The following is a 25758-nucleotide window of genomic DNA, read 5'->3' as shown; positions in this document are numbered from 1 at the left end:
GAGCAGAAACCCACAACTTGCCATCTTGCAGGACATGTGTCATAGTGACAGAAAATTGAAATGAACACATTAGCAAAGGCATATGCATACATTATAAACCATGCATGTTGTCATGTGCTGAGGGCAGTGTTATCAGGGCAAACATCCTGATTCAGGAGAATTTTAACTTAGGTGTCACCCAGCAACCCCAATCTTAGGTTTACATGTAACAAATGTCTTACATATACTCACCAAGAGACTGTTTGTAACGGCTTTATTCATAATGGCCCCAAATTGAATATTACCCACTCATCAGTAGTTGGATGGGTGAATAAATTGTGGTGGATTCACACAATATAATTCTTTTTTTTTTTTAATTTTTATTTATTTATGATAGTCACAGAGAGAGAGAGAGGCAGAGACATAGGCAGAGGGAGAAGCAGGCTCCAAGCACCGGGAGCCCGACGTGGGATTCGATCCGGGGTCTCCAGGATCGCGCCCTGGGCCAAAGGCAGGCGCCAAACCGCTGCGCCACCCAGGGATCCCTACACACAATATAATTCTATACAGCAGTGAAAATAAATGGTCTGCTATTCATTCTGCAAGTTAATCCCACAAAGATAATATTGAGTGAAAAAAGAAGCCAAAGAGTACATACTTTATGATTTCACTTATATAAAGTTTAAAACCAGGCAAAACTAAGCTGTGATGATGGTGCTTACTTTGTAGGGTGGTAGTGTTTAGTGCATAACAGCTTTCTTGGGGTGCTGGCAGTGCTCTTTTTGCCTTGGTTGCAGTGGCTTTGTGAAAATGAACTGTAGTACATATGCTTTTCCATATATGTTATACTCCAATAATTTTTTTTAGAAGATTTTATTTATTCATGAGATACAGAGAGAAGCAGAGACATAGGCAGAGGGGGACATAGGCGCCGTGCAGGGAGCCTGATGTGGGACTCGATCCCAGGACTCCAGGATCATGCCCTGGGCCGAAGGCAAGTGCTCAACCGCTGAGCCACCCAGGCGCCCCAATAATAATTTAAAAAACCTTTTGTATGTATTGCACAAAAGAGTAGAGAGTTTGATTTTGCTGGAAACCTTAGGCAGGGGAAAACTCACTTAGCAGAAGAAGCTGCACCAGGATAAGTATTTTTCTACTTCAGTGGTTTTAGAATTACAAAAGAAATATGGTTACTGAAGAAAACTTGATGATGAAGAACATAGAAAAAAAAACAAAGAATAAAATAAAAACCATCCACAATTAAATTTTCTAAATTAAACATGTTTATGTTTATTTTGTCATTATGTGTAAAGCCACACACACACTTGAGACTTAACAGAGATAACATTTTGTGACTTTTTCGTTTAACTTACTGAGAACATTTCCGTACATCATTTTTTTCTCTACAGAATTTTCAGTGGCTATCTTTATAGAATTGCAGCATGAAGAACTATAATTTATTTACCAAGGTTACTATTTGACAATTACGTTGTTTCCTTCTTTTCTGCTATTATAAAATTGCAATAGACACTTAAATCTTTATGCAAATTTATCCCTTTTAATCTACTTAGTATAAATTCCCAGAAGTGGTTATGCAGGCTTAAATTCCTCTTTAGGCATTTCGCATATATTGCCAAATTGCTCTCCAGAAAGGTTTATTACATGTGCTCCCAACAGCAGTGATGACACTCTCTGTATCCTTAAGGACACTATGAAGGATATTGGCGCATTTCTACAGTCCTAATATTATGAATTTGAATAGGATGGAGGGGTGGATAAGCAGACAGGATTGGGAACATTTCCCAGTTTGCATTGAGATAGGGATGATTATGTGTCAAGAGAAAGCAAGACTTTCAGTGTTCTTGAATTCTGTGATTTCATGACCACATGGAAAATCACTCAGAATTATGAACAGATTTATGGAGTTGGGTTTCTTTAAAAAAAAAAAAAAAAAGTTAAATCAAGCACCCAGAATATGGGGCTTTAGATTTGGACAGACCCGGATTTGCCTGTACACAACATTTCCTACCTGCGTGACTCCAGGCAGTTGTTTAGCTTTCCTGAGCCTCAGTTTCTAAGGCATTAAAAGCGACATGCTGCAGTGCCTGGGAGGCTCAGTCGGTTAAGTGTCTGCCTTCGGCTCAGGTCATGGTCCCAGGATCCTGGGATCAAATCCCATATTGGGCGCCCTGCTCAGTGGGGAGCCTGTTTCTCCCTCTGCTTCCCCTCCCCACTCAAGTTCTCTCTCTCTCACTTGTGCTCTCTGTCTCAAATAAGATCTTTAAAAAAAAATAAAAATAAAAAAAATAAAAGCTACATGCTAGTATGAGTCTTAAAGGGTTGATGTAAAAGGGGAAAGTGCTTAGCACAGCACTTGAGATGGCCTAAGCACCAAATATACATTAACTACTTGTTTTTGTTCTTAGTCTAGAGAAATACAACTTAAAAATGGGCACTACTGCAGTGTTAAAAGTTTGGTTAAGTGCTTTGCCAAATTCATGGGGAATTTCCTTTCCCTTTTGTGGGCCAGATTTTCACAGTCCATAATTAGCTAATTGCTTCCTCCTATGTCACTATAGCTTTGGAACCTGGGCTCTCCTGTACGGGGAGACTTCAGAGTTTATTTTAGATTGACCTTCCTGTTGCTAACATGGAAACTTTTAGCCTTTTTAGGGACTAAGAGAAAAACCCAGACCTTTCAGTAGTCTGGAAAATGATTTCTACCCAGAAAGCCAGATGAGAACGAAGCAAAACAAACATAGAAAATAAAAATGAGCAGTCAGAACAAGAAGCGTTCTTGTTTTAGGGCCCTTGGGTGGCTCAGTGGTTGAGCGTCTGTCTGCCTTTGACTCAGGGCATGATCCTGGGGTCCTGGGATCGGGTCCCACATCGGGCTCCGGGCTTCCCACAGGGAGCCTGCTTCTCCCTCTGCCTGTGTCTCCACCTCTCTCTCTCTGTCTCTTATGAGTAAATAAATTTAAAAAAAAAAAGAAGTGTTCCTGTTTTGCTCCAGTAGATATGACTGTTTTGTACGTCACAAGAAGCAGTTTGCTGAAGGGGAAAAGTGAGTCCATGGCTAGGCATTCCTTGATTCTGAATTGTGATCTCTTTAATTTCAAGCTAAGGAGTTGAATTGTCTCTTGATATTCAGTCCCTAAAGAACTCATGTTCTCCATATGCAGAACTGAATTAGTATATCATTTTCTGTGCAGTTTGCCTGCTTATCTTCCTCACTATATTGAAGTTCCTGGACTCAGACAAATATAATAAAAAGGCAAATCCTGGGGTATGTTCTAACAAGCATACCTAGCTTCACACTCCAGAAAAGCATTTAATTAAAGGTTGGGGAACTGAAGAACTTTGATGTGCTTGCCGAGAGAGAGTCACTTGAACCTCTTAGGGACTTCATTTCTCACCAGAGATAATGATACTTCTGCAAATGGTTGCTATTAAAAGTTCATACAAAGTTAAAATGCTCTGTTAAGTATAATTCATTATATAAAATTAAGGTGGTCATGGTCAGTCCTTTCTATGTCCCCCATGGTGGTGATTGAGCTCCCTAAAGGGCGAGAATAATGTCTTGTTCATATTTATATTCTGGACATTTAGTACAATTGCAGGATAGTGAGTACTTGATACATATTTGTTAAAAGAGGCAAGAGAGGAAGGCAGTAAGTCTGAAGAGGTGCAGTGGGTTGCTAATCTCGGCCTTGGTACCCTCATGAGTAAGAAGACCAAATGGGCACAGGCCTTACCAGGTTCAGATGTTATAGGAAGACTCTGGGCCTCTGCCTTTGGACAGTAGGGGGAGCACCCATGTCAACAGCAAAGATGCCACTCTGTTCACATCTCTGCTTTCACATCGCTTCTTTATTTTATTGAAAAAATGACTGATATACAACATTGTGTTAGTTTCAAGCATAAAACCTATTGATTTATATACATTACAAAATGGTCACCATGTAAATCTAATTAACCATCAGTTGCCACACAAAATTTTCATAACTTTTTATTGACTATATTCCCTATGTTGTATATTGCATCCCCTGTCTTATTCATTGTATAAAATACCATTTTATCCCCTTTACCTGGGGTGCCTGGATGGTTCAGTCGGTTGAACGGGTAGGTCGTGATTTCGGCTCAGGTCATGATTTCAGGGTCATGGGATCCAGCCTGGTGTGGAGCTCCGCACTTGGCTGGGAGTCTGCCTGGGACTCTCTCTCCCTCTCCCTCTGCTCCTCCCCCTGCTTGCATGTGCTCTCTCTAAATAAAAGTAAAATCTTAAAAAAAAAAAAAAAAAAAGACAATCCCCTTAACTATTTCACCCATCCTTCACCCCCTCCCCTCACATTGCTGCTTTTTTTTTTTTTTTAATGTAAGCTGTGCATCCAATGTTATGAGTTGATGGTCCCAAGATCAAGAGTCGCATGCTCTACTGACTGAACCAGCCAGGCACCCTCTACGTTGCTTTTTTTAACATATATTATTCATAGTCTTTTTAAAAAATATTTTAAAAATTTATTTATTCATGAGAGACAGAGAGAGGCAGAGACACAGGCAGAGGAAAAAGTAGGCTCTATGCAGGGACCCTGAAGTGGGACTGGATCCCCAGTCTTCAGGATCAGGCCCTGGACTGAAGGTGGCGCTAAACCGCTGAGCCACCAGGGCTGCTGGATCCCCCTATTCATAGTCTTAACTGACATACTATCAAAAATTTCTTTTTTTTTTTAAATGTTTTTTTTTTTTAAATTATTTATGATAGTCACACACACAGAGAGAGAGGCAGAGAGAGAAGCAGGCTCCATGCACCGGAAGCCCGACGTGGGATTCAATCCCGGGTCTCCAGGATCGCGCCCTGGGCCAAAGGCAGGAGCTAAACCGCTGCTCCACCCAGGGATCCCACTATCAAAAATTTCTAATGAATGGTACAAAATATACTCAGTGGGTGAAAGTGGATCCAGTCTACTCCCCATTTGTACTTCTGCCCATGGGTTCAGATCCTGAAACTGTGACAGAGGAAAGAAACCTGAGCTGGATGTCTGGAAATCTATGTGCCTGGTGGTGGTGGTGGCCAGACTGTTTCTTCCTCTCACTTTTCTCTTTAGCAAATGGGCACTACCTTTTCTATCAACCAGATTGAGGAGTGGAGGGGGTAAGAGGAAAATCATCCACATTCATTCCTTCAACCAAACATGGAACATCTACCAGCAACGTTAGGCCTGGTTCATGGTAAACAAAACACAGCCCCCGCTCTCTGGGAGCTCCAGCTGGTGGGAATAAGGAGTAAAATATTCTGGAAATAAAAAGCTGTGGGGGAGAGGGGTGCAAAAGAAACTTCACAAATACTAACCACATGGTCAATTTTTCATATGTCCGCATTATCTCAAAATGACTGTCACTCCTGTACCCAGCTCCTCGTGACACCAAACTATACACCTACAGTTTTCCACCCAAACAGTTGGTTTAGCCAGAGATGGAAATGGTGGGTGGCCATGGAATATCTCAGACACCCGCTTGTTAAATCACTCAGCTCTCAGAGATGCCCCTTCTAGGCTTTTCCCTGTGTTCGGCTTATGTCCCATACCCTCCCACAATAGGAAAGGGAAAAAAAGCCCACGTTCCTGAGAGTTCCCGCACCATGAGTATTTCCTAGCTTCGTTAAGAAACATATTTTACGTGTATAATTCGTGCCACACATTCTGACAGAGGGACACAAAAACGAAAGTAAGACACTGGTTCGCAATCTGTGTCTGGTGGCAGACACAAGGTTCTAATTTTATTTCCCTGCTCCTACAGCTGGAAAAGCATTTTCACATACCGTGGTTCATTTATGCCTCAAAACAGTCCTGAGAGCTCAGAACATAACACATTTAGGCAAAGTGGGTTACAATTCACAACGACCATGACATCTTTTTTTTTTGAGAGAGAGAGAGAGAGAACACGCGAGCAGGGGGAGCGGCAGAAGAGAGAGAATCTCAAGTGGACTCTGCGCGGAGCCCAGAGCTGGAGGCGGGCTCAATCCCAGGACCCTGCGATCACCTCCTGGGCGGAAATCAAGAACGGGATGGTTAACCGACTGAGCCAGCCACGCGCCTGGCTTTCCTTATCTTGATCCCTCACTGCCCATGCATTTAACAAGGAAGGAAACTGATACTCAAGAGGAGAGAGGCCCAGCACTTCAGAAGCATGTTAGCCAAAAAAAAAAAAAAAAAAAGAAGAAGAAGAAGAATGTTAGCCAGGGCAGGTACAGAACCGGCAAACTCGCAAACCACCGAGCAAGCGGCTGCTGGGAGTCCTACCTCCCGTCGCCCCGCCTACCGCCCTGGGGAAGCTGTCACTCGGGTTCCACGGCGCATGTGTACTCAGGCTCAGGAAGCTGTCCTATCACGTGACCCGCGCGCTCCTCTCACATGACCTCTCTCCTGGAGGCGGGGACTTTAGGCCAAGATGGCGGCCTACCTGCAGTGGCGGCGCTTCGTTTTCTTCGACAAGGAACTGGTGAAGGAGCCCCTAGGCAGTGATGGGGCTGCTCCCGCAGCTGCACCTGCCTCTGGACCCGCTGCCTCCAAGTTCCTTTGCCTCCCTCCCGGCATCACTGTCTGCGACTCAGGCCGAGGGAGCCTCGTCTTTGGAGATATCCTTCCTCTGGAGCTGTCCCCTCCCGGGATCCCTGAAGAGATCCACTTGGGATGGAGTCTGTCGGGCAGAGGGTTTCGTGTTGCGTGCCACTTTCCTTTAGATGGGCGTCCAACGCTCCTGTGGTCTGAGGAAAGAAAGAAGGAAGTCCATGCTCTAACTTGTTGCCAACTAAGCAATCCTGGGCAAGTTATTTAACCTTTCTGGGCTTCAGTTTACTTCTCTGTTAAAGCGGTATGAAATATCCACTTGGCAAGGTTATTTTTAAGATCAATCAAAACAATGGATGCAAGTAGGCTTTACAAGATGATTATATAAGGTGTCATTATCTCCCGGGCCCAAGGAGATAAATAAGACCAAGGGTTTGCTGCTTTGTTTTCATAGTGTTGTTACTAAACTCTGGCCTTTTCCACTCTTTAAGATGGGGACTTTACACAAATGATATGTGGGAAAATCCTTGAGAAATTCTAAAGAGCTGAATGTATGTCAGTAGTCATATGCATTCTGCATATCACTCCTTGGAAAGGAGGCTCCTTGACTACTCTGAACATATGGAAGGCCAAATCTGGTTCTTGCCTCGCTCCCTACAGCCTACAGGCTTCCAAGCCTACAAACTCCGGGTGACACACCTGTACCAACTGAAGCAGCACAATATTTTGGCATCTGTTGGTGAAGATGAAGAAGGCATCAACCCCCTGGTGAGTCCTAGAAAGGAAGGGGGAAAGAACCAGAAGACTAGGAACAGTTGTTGGAGGGGACTAGCATTCACACATTTGAGATCCGTTCACAGGTAAAGATCTGGAACCTGGAGAAGAGAGATGGTGGCAATCCACTCTGCACCCGAATCTTCCCTGCCATCCCAGGAACAGAGCCGACTGTTGTGTCTTGTTTGACTGTCCACGAAAATCTCAACTTTATGGCCATCGGTAAGCAAAAGGCAAAGCTAACACTCCGTAATTCCTTATAGATTTTCTTCAAAGTTGCTTCTGCAGCTTGTCTTCATTGTTTTAATGAGATCACTTTGTACTGAACTCAGGCCTTTGAGATATTACAGTTTGGAATGGGAAAGCATTTAGTTTTGTTCTTTGAAGAAGAGTCCGTGAGTACCAATTTTATGTTAACCATTGGAAAAGTTGGGTATAAGGAGGAAGCTTGTCACTTCCAGCAAGTGCTTCAAATGGTCTTTTCCCCCTTCTGTGCTTCCTGATCTTTTCAGCCTAAGTAAATTGCTGTTTCCTGCTCTCCTCCAGGTTTCACAGATGGCAGTGTTACATTGAACAAAGGAGACATCACCCGGGACCGGCATAGCAAGACCCAGATTCTGCACAAGGGCAACTATCCTGTAACTGGACTGGCCTTTCGCCAAGCAGGAAAGATCACTCATTTGTTTGTTGTGACAACTGAGAATGTTCAGGTATGACTAGGACCTCCGTGGTTAGTTGCAGTCCGGAAAGGGTTCTCCATTGCTCAGGGGCCTAGGGTAAGGAACTGACAAGAGTTCCTTAAATTTTTCATCTTGTAGCCTTGAGTCATTTGCCCTGCTTAGTATTTTATTTCTTCATTTATAAGAGGAGGAAGAGTCAGAATTAGGAAAAGAACTAGGGCTTGTAGTTAAAGACCTGAATTTTCTTACTAACTTGTTAAGTGACATTGGACAAGTTGCTTTACTTTGCTGGTTCCTGATGCTCTTCTAATTTCTGGCAGCCTACTGTCAGGAATAGTCTTTTGGTAAAACAGTTCAAGATTATTGCATCTCTTGTGGTGGCAGGATCCCGTTAGTAGGTAGTGATAGTACACACACAGGAAGAAAATGTGGTCCCTGCTTATATATTTCATAGATGGGTGATGGTTAACGGACAAAGCAAGCACCAGGGAAAGTCTTAGGGTACTATGAGTTAAAAAGAGAGAGCGAGCCAGTGTGGAGATGGGAACACCTTTGTGAAGGCATAGATGCCCCCTCCTGAAAGGTAGCCTGTTAACCCCTTTCTTCTCGCAGTCCTATATAGTTTCTGGAAAGGACTACCCTCGTGTGGAGTTGGACACCCATGGTTGTGGACTGCGCTGCTCAGCCCTAAGTGACCCTTCACAAGACCTGCAGTTCATAGTGGCAGGAGATGAATGTGTCTACTTGTACCAACCTGATGAACGTGGGCCCTGCTTTGCGTTTGAGGGCCATAAGCTCATCGCTCACTGGTTTAGAGGCTACCTTGTCATTGTCTCCCGTGACCGGAAGGTTTCTCCCAAGTAAGGACTCCAGGGAAAGGGAGAGAGCTATCCTTGTTCCCCAGAATTTGCATGGTTTTAAAATCCTAATACCTGGATCCTGTCAATCTCCTACTTTGGTTTTACGTATACTGCTCTCACACCTAGATTCAGTTGTAATGTTTTTACTGAAAAATGTATTTTTGCTAAAGACATTTGCTAAGCAGCTCTGGTGCACTAGAGGGGATTTCAGACCTCTTTTTGTACGTTTTTTGCTCTTTAGTCAAAATAAATTGGGTGGAGGAACAAGGAAATGAGTAGAGAAGTTGGGCAGGGCTGGGGAGTGCAGAACACAGTATTTTTATACTGAGCCACCTGAAAGGGGTGGCAGGTCTTCTGCGTGAGGAAAGTGATCTATGTCAACATTGGTTTGTTTTCATTCAGCATAAAGCACAGTGTCTCACATATACCAGGTGCTAATTATATTAAAAGAAAGGGTGTTTGAACGTACTTAATTTTTCAATCTATTGCTTATGTTAATCACAGAATCCTGAAGGGTAGGTCAGGTCTGTCCTCTTCCTATGACTGTCAGCGCAATGCTGCATTTACGGGTTATGCTGCTAGAAGGGCCAAAGGGTGATTTGTTCCGGGTGGAATGGGCAGCACCAAAGTTGTTACGTGAGAGGGAGCTGAGACAGAGGTGGTATAAATATCTGGTGCTTTTTCTTTTCCACACAGGTCAGAGTTTACCAGTAGGGACTCACAGAGCTCCGACAAGCAGATTCTCAACATCTACGACCTGTGCAACAAGTTTATAGCCTATAGTGCCGTCTTTGAGGATGTAGTGGATGTGCTTGCTGAGTGGGGCTCCCTGTACGTGCTGACGCGGGATGGGCGGGTCCACGCACTGCAGGAGAAGGACACACAGACCAAACTGGAGGCAAGGCCACCAGGTTCCCAGAGCTGGCCACAGGCACCCAGACGCAGCTGTAGGAACAGGCTCCCCAAGTCACCTTGGCCAGGGTGTTTTCTTCCCTTTGGGGTACAGGCTTTCCCAGCTTCCTTAGAGTAGAATTACAAGGCAAATGGTCTGGGATGAGGTCTCAGAGGGAGATAATGGCTGGGTCCCCTCTGTCTGCCGAGAGCCTTGCAAGGTAAGGTGATCCTGGCTTGAGGTTATTTGAGGGGTCTCGCCCTGTCTAGGACCTAGGCAGATCAGAGCTCTAGGAACGTCTGGGTTGTGTATTCTAGGTACATTCTGGGAAGATGTTGTCTCTGGATGGCCTCTACCAATTTTCTAATCTCTCCCCCTTCCAGATGCTGTTTAAGAAGAACCTATTTGAGATGGCCATTAACCTGGCCAAGAGCCAGCACCTGGACAGTGATGGGTTGGCCCAGATCTTCATGCAGTATGGGGACCATCTCTACAGCAAGGGCAACCACGATGGGGCTGTTCAGCAGTATATACGGTCTGTCCCGGAGTGCTTTAGGATATAGCTTTGCATGCAGCCAGATAGGCTAATGGCTGGGTTTGGGTGAGGGGAGCAGACTCTACCAGAACCACCCTTTCTTCCTGCAGGAACTGTGATGGCCTGAGTGAGAAGACAGTACACTTAATTGCAAAGGGAGCCCTTAAGGTTAAATATTACATGACCAAGATACAATTAGGCCAACGAATACTTCTTGTCTTAAACCTTAGTCCAGCCTCTGTTAATATTCATTTTAGGGGTGGCCAGCTGGCTCGTTGGTTGAGCATTCAACTCTTAATCTCAGGGCCATGAGTTCAAGCCCCACATTTGGCATATAGCTTAGTTTTAAAAAAAAAAAATTGTTTTGACCTGATTCTTTCAAGGGAAAAGGGTATTCATGTCTTGCCTTCCACAGTTTCTTCCTTTGGTACTAATTCCGGGAATTTTTTGCTCTAATATAAGGGATTGTGGGAACCTGTCTAGCTTCTTTCCCTACCTCTCTAGAATTCCTGTTTTCAGCCAAGTTTAAGAATCAGTGTTCTGGAGCCTTGCTTCTCATGTGGTCTATAGTCTAGTAGTATTGATATGGTCTTTGTTAGAAATACAGAGTCTCAGGCCTCACCCCAGACCTACCAAAATAATTTACATTTTAAGAAGATCTGCTAGTGACTTCTATGCACATGAAAGTTTGAGAAGTATACTTACTGACCCAGATACTCTTTGATGCATGTGTCTCTCTAGAACCATTGGAAAGTTGGAGCCATCCTATGTGATCCGCAAGTTTCTGGATGCCCAGCGCATTCATAACCTGACTGCCTACCTACAGACCCTCCACCGGCAGTCCCTGGCCAATGCTGACCATACCACGCTGCTGCTCAACTGCTACACCAAGCTCAAGGACAGCTCAAAGCTAGAGGAGTTCATCAAGGTGCAGAGTGGTGGGGGTCCCACTGAGCATGAGGTGGCTCCACCAGGGCTTGGCCTTCTTCAGCATATGGAGGGAGAGGGAAGAGCTGATCTTATTGGAGGACCAGGACCCTCTAGCCTATAAACTGGGAAGAGGAACAACGTTTCCTACTAGTTTCCCCATTTCTGCTCTTGTTTTATGATGCCTGAACTTCCCATGGTATCTAAGCTCAGGGAATTAACACTGGGAGACCCCTGGGTCCCCAAAGGAGTCCCTGTAATAGTAGGGGCAGAGGAGGGCTTTGACTCTTAGAAACTCTGAGAAGCAAGAAGATGTAATATTCTAAAACCATGGACTTTATATCCTTTTTTTGTTTTGTTTTGTCTTCCACCATCCTGGTCATTATTGTTATCTTAAGAATCTGGGGGTGCCTGGCTGGTTCAGTCAGTAGAACATGTGACTCTTGATCTCTGGGTTGTGAGTTCAAGCCTCACGTTAGTCTAGAGCTTACTGAAAAAAAAAAAAAAAAAGAATCTGGTCTTAGAATCAGATGCATGTCTCCCTTCCCCAACCCCATTTCTGCAAATGATTTTGTGTCACATCTCCCTGGCAGACAAAGAGTGAGAGTGAAGTCCACTTTGATGTGGAGACAGCCATCAAGGTTCTCCGGCAGGCTGGCTACTACTCCCATGCCCTCTACTTGGCTGAGAACCATGCACATCATGAGTGGTACTTAAAGATCCAGCTAGAGGACATCAAGGTAAGTGAGACAGACTGACTCTTTTTCTGGGACATCCCCAGGATGATGAGAGTGCTTCTTCTGCCCTTTCCCTCTCCACAGAATTATCAGGAAGCCCTACGGTACATCGGCAAGCTGCCTTTTGAGCAGGCAGAGAGCAACATGAAACGCTATGGCAAGATCCTCATGCACCATATACCAGAGCAGACGACCCAGTTGCTGAAGGGACTCTGTACAGACTATCAGCCTAGCCTTGAAGGCCGAGGCGATAGAGAGGCTCCTGGATGCAGGGTGAGACCTCAGGGAGAATGGTTTTTGAACAGCAGGGATCACCCGGGGGGCCTCAAGGGTATCATGCCCATTCACTCGGCCTCCTCTCAACCCCCTATCCCCTCTCCCCTCATCATTCTAGGCCAACTCAGAGGAGTTCATCCCCATCTTCGCCAACAACCCTCGAGAGTTGAAAGCCTTCCTGGAACACATGAGTGAAGTACAGCCTGACTCACCGCAGGGCATCTATGATACGCTCCTGGAGCTACGGCTGCAGAACTGGGCCCATGAGAAAGATCCACAGGTGAGGCCTCGCAGACGCTGTGGGAGGTGCTGGAGAAGCTGTTCCTCTGTTCCTCTGCCTTCTGCGGTTGCATTCTTTAGATGAGTAACACTTCACCCCGGGGGCTGAATAGTCCTTGGTCAAGAGACAATAAAAGAGGCAGTTAATTGTCTCAAGAGACCCTGTAATTTTGCCTGTCTGTCCAGCAGCTCTGTCCTTCTGCCCTAGGTCAAAGAGAAACTTCACGCAGAGGCCATCTCCCTGCTGAAGAGCGGCCGCTTTTGTGACGTCTTTGACAAGGCTCTGGTCCTCTGCCAGATGCATGACTTTCAGGATGGGGTCCTTTACCTCTATGAACAGGGGAAGCTGTAAGATTTGGGACCACTTCAGGGAAGGGGGAAGGCTCGAGTTTTCCCGGGACGGTCCCTGAGGTGCGCCTTCCCCTGGCCCCAGGTTCCAGCAGATCATGCACTACCACATGCAGCACGAGCAGTACCGGCAGGTGATCGCTGTGTGTGAGCGCCATGGGGAGCAGGAGCCCTCCCTATGGGAACAGGCGCTCAGCTACTTTGCCCGGAAGGAGGAGGACTGCAAGGAGTATGTGGCAGCAGTGCTTAAGCACATTGAGAGCAAGAACCTCATGCCACCCCTTCTGGGTACTGGAGAGGATGGGATTGGGGGGGGGGGGGGGGCTGTTGATGGCTCTGGGCCAGGGGCTCTTCCATTCTATCCAGATGGGGCTGGCTGATTCACTGTCTTGTTTTCCTCTGGACCCAATCTCAGTGGTGCAGACGCTGGCCCACAACTCAACAGCTACCCTGTCTGTCATCCGGGATTACCTGGTCCAAAAACTGCAGAAACAGAGCCAGCAGATCGCACAGGATGAGCTCCGGGTGCGACGGTACCGAGAGGAGACCACCCGCATCCGCCAGGAGATCCAGGAGCTCAAGGCGAGGTACTTGACAGCTGGCCCTGTAGAGCGGTCCAGGGGATGACTTTGTTCTTCCCAGGGTGTCACTAAATACTTTTTGTAGAGGGTCACATGGAGCCTGTTCAAACATTTCGTTTTTCAAGATCTGTTTTAATGGAGGAATTCCAAAGGATGGTTTAATCCATAGACCATTATTTTTTGGGTTTTGGAGAATGTTATCTTGTGGTAGATACTTTTCTTTCTGTATGAGTCTATATTTTATTTCACCCTTTTTTTTTTAAAGATTTTATTTATTTATTCACAAGACACACACACACACAGAGGCAGAGATATAGGCCGAGGGAGAAGCAGGCTCCTGCAGGGAGCCTGAGCAGGACTCGATCCCAGAACCCTGGGATCACTACATGAGCCAAGGGCAGACACTCAACCCCTGAGCCACCCAGACATCCCACTATTTTATTTCTCTTAAACACATTTAAGTTGTGGTTGGAAGCCATTCAGAAGTAAAAAAACTTTGTGTTAGAAAATACAGAAAGTGGATAACTTAGAAGTATTTATAGTATAGATTAATCTCCTACTTTTAGGTTTTAACCTGCCCTTAACATTGTAAAATATTTGAGAAGAACAGTTTCTTCATCTCACAAATACTTACTGAGCCCCTATCATATCTGAAGCACTGTTCTTAACAACACAGACAAAAAGCCCTGCTGTGTGGAGCTTACAGCGTGGAGGTAGAAACAGATCAAAATAAGCAGAATGTTGTGTCAGGTGATGATAAAGTCTAAGGAGAAAATTAGTTTCAGAAGGGGTGCAGGGTACAGAGCGTCTGTATGTTGTCACGTATCAGGTGGCCAGGAATGGCCTCACTGGAAGGGTCACATCTGAGTAGAGACCTGAGAGGCCAGTACAGGCTCCCAATTATGGGAATGACTAAGTCACAGGGAGGAAAATACAGTGTAGGGAGTATGGTCAGCACTGTGGTCATAGCTGTTGTTACAGCAGCTACACTGGTGATGATCACAGCATGACATAGAGACTTGTCAGTCACTGTGTCGTCCACTCGAAACTAACGAGACACACATCAGCAATGCTTCAATTAAAAAAAATAAAGACTCCTTGGTGGCTCAGTAGTTGAACGTCTGCCTTTGGCTCAGGTCATGATCCCGGGTCCTGGAATCGAGTCCCACATCAGGCTCCCCACAGGGAACCTGCTTCTCCTTTTGCCTATGTCTCTGTCACTCTCTCTGTGTTTCTCATTAATAAATAAATATATATTTTTAAAAAGACACGAAAGACAATTTAGCAGTAGTTATGAAAACCGAAAGCATCAGTTGGACCTGCAGGGAACCTGCCGAGACTCACTGCAGGCCCAAGGCTGGTGGCCTCATTTGACTCCCTATTGGTAACAAGGGCAGGGCCTATAGTTCCTTCCAGGAACCTCTCTTTCTTCCTCGACTGCAGCCGCCTCCTCTCTCTACCTGGCTCTTGGCTCTGCCCTTACTCTTTGCCACTTCTTTCTGGTCTCCCTTGCCTGCAGTCCAAAGATTTTCCAGAAGACCAAGTGCAGCATCTGTAACAGTGCCTTGGAGTTGCCCTCAGTTCACTTCCTCTGCGGCCACTCCTTCCACCAACACTGCTTTGAGAGTTACTCGGAAAGTGATGCCGATTGCCCCACCTGCCTCCCTGAAAACCGGAAGGTCATGGATATGATTCGGGCCCAGGAACAGAAACGCGATCTCCACGATCAGTTCCAGCACCAGGTGGGTGTGAGTGGGTGGATGACTGTCCCACTCACAGGGTGTCATGGGAGCATTAGCTAGTTTCTGTCTGTCCTCCTCACTTAGGACAGGGACCTGCAGTTCTGATTCTTCCCTCCTCTTTTCCTGCAGCTCAAGTGCTCGAATGATAGCTTCTCTGTGATTGCGGACTACTTTGGCCGAGGTGTTTTCAACAAATTGACTCTGCTGACCGACCCTCCCACGGCCAGGCTGAACGCAAGCCTGGAGGCTGGGCTGCAACGGGACTTGCTCATGCACTCCAGGAGGGGCACTTAAGCAGCTGGTGGGGAGGGATGTGATAGTGAAGGCACAGCAGCAAGGACATGGGGGGCAGGGGCAAGGCTGTCACATAGGAGTCAGGCAGACATGCCCAGGACTCCGCCCCGATCTGATGCCATAGCCCTCAGGAGTAAAGGGGACTTTTCTTTTTCTCCTTCTTTCTTTGGCCAGCCCGCCATTCCTCCTGTTGACTTTCTGAGCAGTGCGGATCATTCCAGACCAGCGGGGGAGGGCACCTCAGCAACCTCTGAGTATGAACAATAGCTGCTTTATTCTCTATCCAAGAGCACCAGGCTGTGCTTGGGTCCTTGCTCCCAGAATGTATAAATAAAAGAATATAATAGTTTGGGGGTTGCCGGGTTTATTCTGGGGACTTCCTGGTGATTCTTAGCTGGGCAAAATGTACTTCTTTGCTCTTCTCTGGTAGAATTCCACTTCCTTTCCTGCACAGTTCCTTCCAGTAACGGGTGAGGTCTGTGGCACCTAGCAGACTTCGATTTACTGAAGAACGGCGAAAGTCCTATTACCTTTCTGCTCCCAAGAGCAGCCTGGACTGAGGCCCCCCAACGGCACCTGCTCTGTAGTCTGGCTCTCTATGGCTCTTGTTTGAACAGTGTTCAAGCAGGCCAATTCTGGTGAGGACCCTGGGGTTTAGGCGTGCCTTTACAATGGTGGGTAGGGTGGTGTCTCACTCGATTTAGTAGCAGTTGATAAGTGGGATGAAGGGGCCTTTGCTGAAACATTTTTCCCTTCTTTCCAAAGTTGCCAGCTGCAGTTTGTGTTGCTAGTTGTCTGCCTATAATTTGGGTTACACTGCCTATTGGAAGACTGTCCTGGGGTGCTTGAGGGGCTCAGCTGGTTAAGCGGCTGGCTTTTGGTTTCAGCTCAGATCTTGAGCTCAGGGTTGCAAGTTCAAGCCCCTCATTGTGGTCCAAGCCCAGCATGGAGCCTACTTAAAAAATTAAAAAGAAAATTGCTCCAATGGGGTTGCTTAGCCCAAGAAAGTAACTTGGACATTGTGTTTTAGGTAGGATTTAGAAGGGGTAGATTTGTCGTGGCTAAAAATACTTTGTCAGCTGACCTAAGTTTGAATTCTAGTTTGATTTAGGGCATCTCTCAACTCGTCTGAGCCTCAATTTTTTCATCTGTATGTCAGGAATGTCACCTCCTTGTACACCTGTAATGAAGGCTGAAGGAGCAAGTGAGTGTCCAGTTCTTTTGATAGTGGTTAGCACGTGGGTGCTTAGTACACAGTTATTAATACTGTTAGTGGATAAAGCACTTTTCTTAACACATTTTCCCACTAACAATAATATGTTGGCACTCCCACTTCAGTTGTCTTTAGGCCTGACCTTTGCTGTCTGAACCAGTTTCCTCATTTAAAAAATAGGAATGTTGCCCACTTGAGGGTTAAGTTTTAACAGAACCAGGGAAGCACCACATAAGCTGCTCTAATTCCTTGTGCTACAGCTAAGGAGATAAAGCTGTAGAATTCTAGGTGACCAAGTTTCTAGAGCATCCTTCTTTTTTTTTTTTTTTTTTAAAAAAGATTTTATTTATATATTCTTGAGAGGCACAGGGAGAAGCAGAGACAGAGGGAGAAGCAGGCTCCCTGCTGGGAGCCTGAGGTAGGGCTCCATCCCAGGACCCCGGGATCATGACCTGAGCCAAAGGCAGATGCTCAACCACTGCCCCTCTGGAGCATCCTCTTATTTGGACGCGTGGAATCCAGCTGAGGGGCTGTGGATGTCGCTCAAGGATGCTTCAAACATAGTGTTTTGAAGTTAATACTCTTTTTTTCTTGGGCTAACTTTGGGTTGACTATCCCTTTGGGGGGGCAGAGGGCCCTGCAGACTTTGTGGGTAAATTTGGGGGACAGCTTAGTCACTGACCAGTATTCTTGATCGAGAACGAGGTGTATGGAAGAGCAGAAATGAACAGCTGTTAGGCCGGGGTGGACGGGAACCCAGCGCCCCCACCAGCCTCGCCGAGTAGGGGCGGGAGCAGGAGAGTAAGGTCGTCTCTGTCGCAATCCTCCCAATTCCCGCCCCGAGGTTGGTCCTCCCGGCGGAGGGCGGGCGCCGGAAGTGACGCAGGGCCCGGAGTCTGGCTGCAGGAGGAGCTCGGGCCCGCGTGCACGGCGCTGCCCGGCGGCCGGGCCCTCCGGCTCCCCCGGCTGCCGGAGCCCTGGGCACCGCCCGCCGGACCCCCCTCCCGAGCACAGCCATGTCGGGCAACGGCACCGCGGCCGCCGCGGCGGTGAGTACCGAGCCGGCGACTCTCGCAACTTCGGCGCTCCGGGCTGGCGGCGCAGCGATTGGCTCCCTCTGCCACCCTCGCTCTGCTATTGGTCGGAGCCACTATCCGTCTTGTCTTTTTTTTTTTTTCTCGAAACGATCTTTAAAGGGCCAGTAGCCGGTTGCCCTCAGGAAGGACGGGGAAATGAGTGGGGGGGGGGAAGGGGCGGGGGGTCAGGAGCGGAGGGGTAGTCTGCGCCGATTGCCCGGTCCCTGCGGGGATCTGGGTGGGGTTCCGCCGTGCCCCGCAGCCGCCGCTCTAGACTGAACGACCCCGCGCAGGAAAGTTCGTCTCCATGACCCCAGGTGCCCGGGACCCTTTCGCACGAGACAGGGCCGAGGCGGGATTCGGCCACCTTGGGAGGAGGTCCCACTTTGGATCGTGAGAGCACAGCGTAACCCCAAGTCCCAACTGCACACAAACATCTTGGAAAGTGTGCCTTTTCTTTTCCCCTTTTAGCGGTCACCCAGGCCTAGCCTCCTCTCAAGGTTCCCAGCCGAGACACACCTTTGGGTTACTCCGGTGGGTGGGGCGCCCTACTCGAGCCTTCCTCACCCCGGTTCGTTGCCGGAGCTCCGGGCTTGTGTCGATGCAAACTACAGCCGGTGGAGGCCACTGCCAGCCCGAGATAAGAAAGAGATGGGGCAGCTGCTTATCTCCCGACCTGCTGGGGAGGAGAGGGATTCTTTGCCATTGCAGACATTCTCGAGCACTGGGCTGGGAGTGCGAAAATCTGGATTCTGGCTCCAGCTCTTTTCCCATTATTAACTGTGTGACTCTGGGCAAGTCATTTCACTCCTCGGTTGCTTGTGTAACATGGTCCCAGAGATACCTGCACTGTCTGATAGGTTGTCATGAAGATTAAAAGCAATAGTTCTAGCATGTACATGTTCAGTAAATTTATTTTTAAAGAATTTATTTATTCACAAGAGACACACAGAGAAGCAGAGACGTAGGCAGAGGGAGAAGCAGGCTCCCTGTGGGGAGCCTGATGCAGGACTCCATCCCAGGAACCCGGGATCACGATCTGAGCTGAAGGCAGATGCTCAACCACTGAGCCAACCAGGTGTCCCAATAAATATTTTTTTAATGGAATAAAATATGCTGTGCAGAATTGATGCAATTAAAGGATTGTTTGGACCTAGCAGTTTCTGGGACCTGAGATTCCTTTCTGTGGGCTCCCAGTGGCCCAGAATTTTTAGTGGCCATGTTTAGCATTTCAGGCATAGCCTAATTTGTTCTGAGTCCTTAGAGTTTATTTGTGGGAGAACTGATAGCAACACAGTAGATTAGGGTCCAGGAGCAGCCAGCTGTCACGTCCTCCCCACAACAGAGGGCCCAGAAGCTTGCCTGGAAAACAACTCCACAGGATGAAGATCTCAGAATAGGGAAAGTTGACATTACATAAAGTGGCTACTCTCTGATCCAGAAAGAAATAGGACCTCAGATTGAAGAACCCAGTTCTACGGACTTGGCACCGAACACCTTTGTAAGGTACTCTGGCAGGAGGAAGAGGTGTGTCCCTTTGAGTTCCTAGGTTGGTCACTGACGTCCCAATATTTTTGGTTGGAGAGACCAGAGGCAGCACTCCAGGTGCATGGACATCAGGCAGCTTAGCCTTTTATTTTCATAGAACATCAGAAGGAGAAGATACTAGAATCCAAACCTCTTCATTTTATAGAGGAACAAATAGTGATGAGATGATATGCTCAAGGTCATCGAGCCAGGAAGCTGAGCAGGACTCTACGTAAGATCTGTTGACCCCAGTCCTTTATGCATTCCAACCAGATTAGGGGATCCACAGTGTGGCAGCTGTGGGATAGCTGTTGGCATCAAGGTGGCAACGTACCAGTACCTGCTGTATTGTGAACACTGAACTTCTCCTCAGTGACTCAGCGCACATTGCCTTGTGGCCCTAGCTGCCCTGCCCCTGTCTGCTGTAGGACCCACCCTCCTTGTGGCCAGGCTGATGGGCCTTATCTCTTTGCCCACCTGGCTATGCGCAGCAGTCCCACAGCCTTAGCCAGGATGGGCCTCCGGGCTCAGTGTCCGGTTATTACAGCAGCAGCAGCACAGGATCCTGCTGTCACTTCCCTCAGGTCTCTGTTTTTCGGGATCTGTGAGGACGGCAGAAGGTATTGAGGAAGTAAAGGGACCAGTCTGAGAGGATCGCCTCACACCGAGGCTCAGCTGGCCACAGGCCAGGGCCTGGGGTTCTTTTCTTCCAAGACATTGATTCTGGTTTTTGGACAAGGTGTTGGTTGAGGAATACAAGGATCGGAGGGGACTGTGACTTGGGGATTTTTTTTCTGCAGGAAGGAAACGGCCCAAAGATGAGAGTGATTCGTGTGGGTACCCGAAAGAGCCAGGTGAGTATGGTTACCCGGGTGGAGGAAGTTTGGCGGAAGGGTTCTGTGCTCACAGTATTACAGGTTGAGGAGCCCAGAGAGTTAGTTCCCAGGATCTCAGGAGGAGAAAATGGGGTGGCTGAGTGTTAATCCCATGAAGGATGGCATATTGCGTTCTGTGGAGAGAGAGGCTGGGCAAGTTGTTGGGGTACAGAGGGCTCCCAGACCACACCCCTCTCCTTCCTAGGTGGGTATTCAAACCCCCCCCCCTCTTAATTCCAGTTCCTTCTGTATATCCCTAATCCTAGAGGGTATGACCTTAGGACAGTGCCACAGAAGGACAGAACTAATTGGGATTTTTGCCCCCAGCTGGCTCGCATACAGACAGACAGTGTGGTGGCAATGCTGAAAGCCTTGTACCCAGGCCTACAGTTTGAAATTGGTGAGTTTTCTGGACAGGAGTGGAAGGTAATGGGAAGGCCTCCCTCCCTCCCCTGCCCCGGAGGGGCAAACACAGCATTTCTGGCTTTCCCTAGGCCCAAAGCTTTGTCCTATTGCCTCCGAGAATTCTTGGCTGTCCCCAGGTTGGAGGGCCATTTCCTCTGAATATTTCCAGCTCTGACTCCCTGGGCTAGCCTGGCATTTACTATCTTCTGCTTTGGGTCTTTTTATCAGTGTGTCTAGTCTTCCTGCTAGATCGTGACATTCTCAGAGGGCAGGGATTGCGGTGTATGTGCCTCTGTATCCACTAGGACTCTTAACACAGTACGAGCTCAGTAGGAGCTCAGGAAATAGGCATCAGTGAGCATGTGATTGGTTCTCTCCTCAGTTGCTATGTCGACCACGGGGGACAAGATTCTTGACACTGCACTCTCTAAGGTAACATGTTCCCCCCACTCCTTTCTCTTCCCTCCTCTTTCCTTCCCCCAAGAGATTCACTCTGAGCCTCTTTTTTGACTGGCAGATTGGAGAAAAGAGCCTGTTTACCAAGGAGCTGGAACACGCGCTGGAGAAGAATGAGTAAGTGAAGGACAATTCTTGCTCAGTCTCGTGCTAGGACTCCTGTGCATATCAGACCCAACATCAGCTAGACTGTGGAACTTCAGCCTTTGGGTAGGCTAGAGGGAGGCTTATGTGTGGGTTTCTGAGGCCTCAGAAAAGGAGGGTGTCCTGGTTCTGAGCCATCTGGCTGCCCGGAATGCAGGATTGGCTCCAGGAGGGGGAGAGAGGAGAGGGTGTGGCAGGGCGGGGCCCTGGCTCAGGGTCTTGAGGTCTCGGACAGGCCTGCTTCCTGATCTGCTCCAAGCACACACTGGAGTGGAGGAGGGCTGGGGGCCTGCTGCCGGGTCCCTTCTCCTTGCCTCCCTCTCCTGTCTCTCTAGAGTCGACCTAGTTGTTCACTCTCTGAAGGACCTGCCCACGGTGCTTCCTCCTGGCTTCACCATTGGAGCCATCTGCAAGTAAGAACTGGGCGGGTCAGGGCCTGGGCAGGGGGAGGCATCACATTAGCCTTTGCTTTTCCCTTTGGGCCTCTGCCCTCTGCCTCAAGGGCTGTCTCCTGGCTCTGAGGAGTGTTGGGCATGGCAGAAAACTGAGAACATGCCAGTTAGTTGGTTATTGAGAGAGCCTGGAAATGACCTGCACTGAGATTTCGTCCTCATTCTGTGACTTTCTGTCTCCAGGCGGGAGAACCCCTATGATGCTGTTGTCTTTCACCCAAAATTTGTTGGGAAAACTCTAGAAACCTTGCCAGAGAAGAGGTGAGTGGTGGGACATGCACAGAAAGTGGAGGGCTGGGAGGAAGAGGAGGAGGGGGATATCTCAGGTTAAATCTCATTTTAAACCCTCTTTCTGAGCAGCGTGGTGGGAACCAGCTCCCTGCGGAGAGCAGCCCAGCTGCAGAGAAAGTTCCCGCACCTAGAGTTCAGGAGCATTGTATCCTTTTTGAGGTGGGAGGGGGGGATAGCCAAAGAGGAAGGCAGGGTAAGAGGGCTCTGGGAGTCATGAGAGTGAAAGGAGCTTCCAGAGGAAGTGGACAGGGGCCAATGGAATGTCTGTCCTCCACTGCCCGTCCTATTCATCCATCCACTCACCCATCCATCCATAATCCTTTCATATTTTCTTAGCCCCAGGCCAGTGCCTGCCACTAGGGATAATGGTGAGCGAAACCAATGTTGTCCTTGATTATAGGGCTTTACATTTCAGTTCTGGAGACAAATGGCCTTTGATAATACAGAGTGATACTGACCAGTGATTCCTTGGGAAGGGGAAGGTGGAGAGTGTTTCCATCTTTTATTTCATATCCTACTGTACTTTGATATTCTAAATGTAGCGAATGTTTTATGAAACTAATTTTCAAAACAGTACAGTGTTAAGCTCTCCCATGCACAAAGTAGGCAATTCTCTGGACACTTCTAGCTGGAACATCTCTAAGCACAGACTTGAGGGTCAGAGAATGCTTCTCAGAAGTCTTGTAATCTTGGGCAAGTTGGTTAACCTCTCCGTCATTTTCCTCATCTGTAAAATGGAAATAATTATAATACCTACCTCACTGGGTTATGAAAATTAAGCAGGAGTACATAAAGCACTTTTGATCCGTGTCTGGTGTTAGTAATTAAGTAAATGTTAGCTGTTACGGTTAAGTGGACGACCAAAGGGGAGACGTTAGATACAGAAAGACTCAGGCATACAGAAAGACTCAGGCAGGGGGAGCGAGGCACCAGACTGCCCAGTGCTTGGGGTCCTTAGCATCTCTCTGCAGCGGGGAAATCTCAACACCCGGCTCCGGAAGCTGGATGAGCTGCAGGAGTTCAGTGCCATCATCCTGGCTGCGGCTGGTCTGCAGCGCATGGGCTGGCAGCACCGAGTGGGGCAGGTAGGAGCTGTCCCTGTCCCATCCCCCGTAATCCTCCTGCTTTCCCTGGCTGTATTCTTCCTCTGAACACCCTGCCTCTAACCGTAAAAGCTGGAAATGGATTCCAGGCTGGGAAGATTGGGGATCAAAGGCCAGGCTCCCAGTTTTGCCTACCCAGGCTCTCTATGAAAGGAAAGCCCCCTTCACTACTCTACTGTCTGCTTTTAGGCACCGCCATCTCCTCCCTTCTGACTGCCTGTTCTGTTCCCTTGCAGATCCTGCACCCAGAGGAATGCATGTATGCTGTGGGTCAGGTATGTTGGACCAGGGAAGCCATGTGTTGATGTGCCCTTTCTTTTATTCCGCCAAAAAGCTGGTCCCATAACCTTTTGCATCTGCTTTTCCCAGCATAAACATTCTTTCTTTCTTTTTAAGATTTTATTTATTTGAGAGAGAGAAGGAGAGAGCGCATGAGCAGGGGGGAGGAGTAGAAAGAGAGGGATGAGCAGGTGCCCTGCTGAGCAGGGAGCCCGATTCAGGGCCAGATCCCAGGACTACACATTCATGACCTGAGCTGCAAAGGTTCCCCCTGGCATAAACATTTCTAGGGAGGGGCAGGCCTCTGGGGGCTTCTGGGCTAAAAGGGACCCTGGGAGCCTGTGGAAGTGGGCTGGTTCCCATTCTCACCTCCATTGGTTGGGGAAAGATTAGGCCTGATGTCTTAGTCTGTTTTTCCATCAGGGGGCCCTGGGCGTGGAAGTCCGAGCCAAGGACCAGGACATGCTGGACCTGGTGGGCGTGTTGCATGATCCGGAGACTCTGCTTCGCTGCATTGCTGAGCGAGCCTTCCTTAGGCACCTGGTACCGGCCATGTTTCACCTGTGGAGGGGTGGGGACTTGAGTTGGGAATAGTCCAGGGGGAGATTTCTCATATTAATGCTCTTTATTCAGTGGTAACTCATTCTTGAGTGTATTGACAGGACCCACTCAGGTCTGGGCCCCTGCCTCTGTGTGTTGTATCTTCAGAGGTCCCTGTGTCTGAGGGACAGAGGGTGTTAAGAGTCTGTGGGTCACAGGGAGAACTTCTCATTGCAGGAGGGAGGCTGCAGTGTGCCAGTGGCAGTGCATACAGCTATGAAGGATGGGCAAGTAAGCAGGGGAAGATGGGTGGGAGGGTAGGCAAGGGAGCATGGTGACGTGTCCCTGTGCATCTCGCCTTGCCCACAAGAGCCTGGGTTTTCATCTAAGCAGCTCTTTCAGAATATGCCAAGGTAACTGTTTTCTTTGCCAGCTATACCTGACTGGAGGAGTCTGGAGTCTAGACGGCTCAGATAGCATGCAAGAGACCATGCAGGCCACCATCCACGTCACAGCCCAGGTGCCAAAGCTGGAGGGTGAGGGAATGAGGAACAAACCCGCATGTTACCTCCTCTTTGGTGCTCACCTAGTCCCACCTCCTTCCCTCACCTAGCATGAAGATGGCCCCGAGGATGATCCGCAGCTGGTGGGGATCACTGCCCGGAACATTCCACGAGAAGCCCAGCTGGCTGCTGAGAACCTGGGCATCAGCCTGGCCAGTTTGCTGCTGAACAAAGGAGCCAAGAACATACTGGATGTTGCACGGCAGCTTAATGATGCCCACTAACTGCTCTGTGGGGCACCGGTGTCTGGGTGGCTATTGTCCAGTGCCTACCTCCCAGCCCTCAGTGCCCCATCCTCACTGCTGACTGAGGGGTGATCACCCCAGGGAGTTGAACTGCAAGGTCAGAGACTTCCTCACCTTGAGGCTGTGAAGAGTGCCTTGCTGCCGCAGTAGGCGGAGGTTTCATCTCTTTAGAGAAAGTTCAAGCCACAGCCTTTGAATGTAACCAACTCAACTAATAAACCAGCTCTGAAGGTGACTTTGTTTTTGGTGGGGTTGCAGGAAAGAGGACACAAAACCTTGTGCTCTCTACTTCCGAGGCTGGGACCTCTGTGCAAAGTTCTCCTGGAACATTCTTTGTTCCTGCCACAGCAGTTCTCATTTCCAACAACAAATGGGCACCCAGTTAAGTGGGGGAGAAGCCTAGGACTTGTCCCTGCCCAGCTAGGCCGTGTGTATGCCCCACAGGCCGGCCATCGTCCGAGTCCCCCTGACCCCCACTCCCTCAGTACACCTCCCGCCTACAGAGTCGTGGGTGTTACAGCTCGTACAGAATGACAACAGACACCGCGTTTTTAAAAAAACAATCCTTTAATAAACAAAATTAGTCCATCTGAAACTCCTCAATCTGTAGGGTCCTAGTCTTGGATGGGGATAGCTGCAAAATTCCAGTTCCGAAGCTGTCGGAGGCTCAGTGCAGATGGGGACGGTCGGGCCGGTGCTGGTACGGAGGTGCGTGGCCCGCGGAGAGGTCGCCGGAGAGAGCGGGCCGAGCGGCGGGGTTCGCGGGCCAGGCTGCGGTCCCCGCGGGCGCGCGCCTCCTGCAGTCCCGGGGCCCGCGGGGCACACCGCCGGCCCCCGCCCCTCCCCCCTGGTGGCAGGTCCCCGCGGAAGCGTTCGGCCCGAGCCGAGGGGGCGGCAAGGCGGACAGTGACGGGTCGTCCCCGCACCGCGGCGTCCGGAGAGTCCCGGCCCGGCCCGGCCCCGGCGCGTACCTCAGCCCTGCGTCAGCGCGCCGAGCGGCTCTTCCAGGCGGCGCCGCGGCCTCCCCGCGGCCCTCAGCGCGGCCCGGGCGGCTGAGTCACTGGCGCCGCGGCGGGTAGCGGCGCGCCCCCGGCCCCCGCTGGGCCCCTGCGCGGGGCG

The 25758-nt window shown here is 48.8% G+C and overlaps 2 protein-coding genes across 6 annotated transcripts; both read left to right on the top strand.

The window, feature by feature from the left end:
* The first annotated feature begins 6040 nt into the window (after positions 1-6040).
* Positions 6041-15819, top strand: VPS11 (VPS11 core subunit of CORVET and HOPS complexes). The gene is made up of 16 exons (XM_025999082.2): positions 6041-6613; positions 7165-7313; positions 7406-7541; positions 7866-8029; positions 8612-8859; positions 9556-9757; positions 10135-10286; positions 11028-11214; positions 11807-11953; positions 12035-12223; positions 12345-12506; positions 12714-12853; positions 12939-13141; positions 13269-13440; positions 14954-15176; positions 15306-15819. Exons 1-16 carry the CDS (start codon positions 6427-6429, stop codon positions 15468-15470), a joined length of 2826 nt encoding a protein of 941 aa, XP_025854867.1. The 5' UTR covers positions 6041-6426; the 3' UTR covers positions 15471-15819.
* Positions 15820-15900: 81 nt separating this feature from the next.
* On the top strand, positions 15901-24874 carry HMBS (hydroxymethylbilane synthase). Of its 5 annotated transcripts, XM_072729551.1 has the most exons (15): positions 15901-16108; positions 16572-16674; positions 20087-20140; positions 20489-20561; positions 20949-20998; positions 21084-21139; positions 21502-21579; positions 21802-21879; positions 21979-22054; positions 22881-22994; positions 23249-23287; positions 23715-23834; positions 24069-24122; positions 24265-24351; positions 24445-24874. In XM_072729551.1, exons 3-15 carry the CDS (start codon positions 20105-20107, stop codon positions 24616-24618), a joined length of 1035 nt encoding a protein of 344 aa, XP_072585652.1. In that variant the 5' UTR covers positions 15901-16108; positions 16572-16674; positions 20087-20104; the 3' UTR covers positions 24619-24874. The 5 variants fall into 5 exon arrangements, with proteins under 5 accessions (XP_072585652.1, XP_025854873.1, XP_025854869.1 ...); XM_025999088.2 differs by lacking the exon at positions 16572-16674; XM_025999084.2 differs by lacking the exons at positions 15901-16108; positions 16572-16674 and adding an exon at positions 17546-17732.
* The last annotated feature ends 884 nt before the right edge of the window (positions 24875-25758 follow it).

This window comes from Vulpes vulpes, chromosome 12 (genome assembly GCF_048418805.1).
Source record: "Vulpes vulpes isolate BD-2025 chromosome 12, VulVul3, whole genome shotgun sequence".
NCBI lineage: Eukaryota > Metazoa > Chordata > Mammalia > Carnivora > Canidae > Vulpes > Vulpes vulpes.
This window is presented reverse-complemented; position numbering and strand designations above follow the sequence as displayed.

Excerpts from the sequence above, each read along its gene's own strand:
- VPS11 (XM_025999082.2), top strand. The coding sequence starts at position 6,427 with ATGGCGGCCTACCTGCAGTGGCGGCGCTTCGTTTTCTTCGACAAGGAA. Across the intron at positions 6,614-7,164 it reads AGGGAGCCTCGTCTTTGGAG|ATATGGAAGGCCAAATCTGG; the intron begins ATATCCTTCCTC and ends ACTACTCTGAAC. Across the intron at positions 12,224-12,344 it reads GAGAGGCTCCTGGATGCAGG|GCCAACTCAGAGGAGTTCAT; the intron begins GTGAGACCTCAG and ends TCATCATTCTAG.
- HMBS (XM_025999084.2), top strand. The coding sequence starts at position 17,700 with ATGTCGGGCAACGGCACCGCGGCCGCCGCGGCG. Across the intron at positions 20,141-20,488 it reads TGGGTACCCGAAAGAGCCAG|CTGGCTCGCATACAGACAGA; the intron begins GTGAGTATGGTT and ends TTTTGCCCCCAG. Across the intron at positions 22,055-22,880 it reads ACCTAGAGTTCAGGAGCATT|CGGGGAAATCTCAACACCCG; the intron begins GTATCCTTTTTG and ends ATCTCTCTGCAG.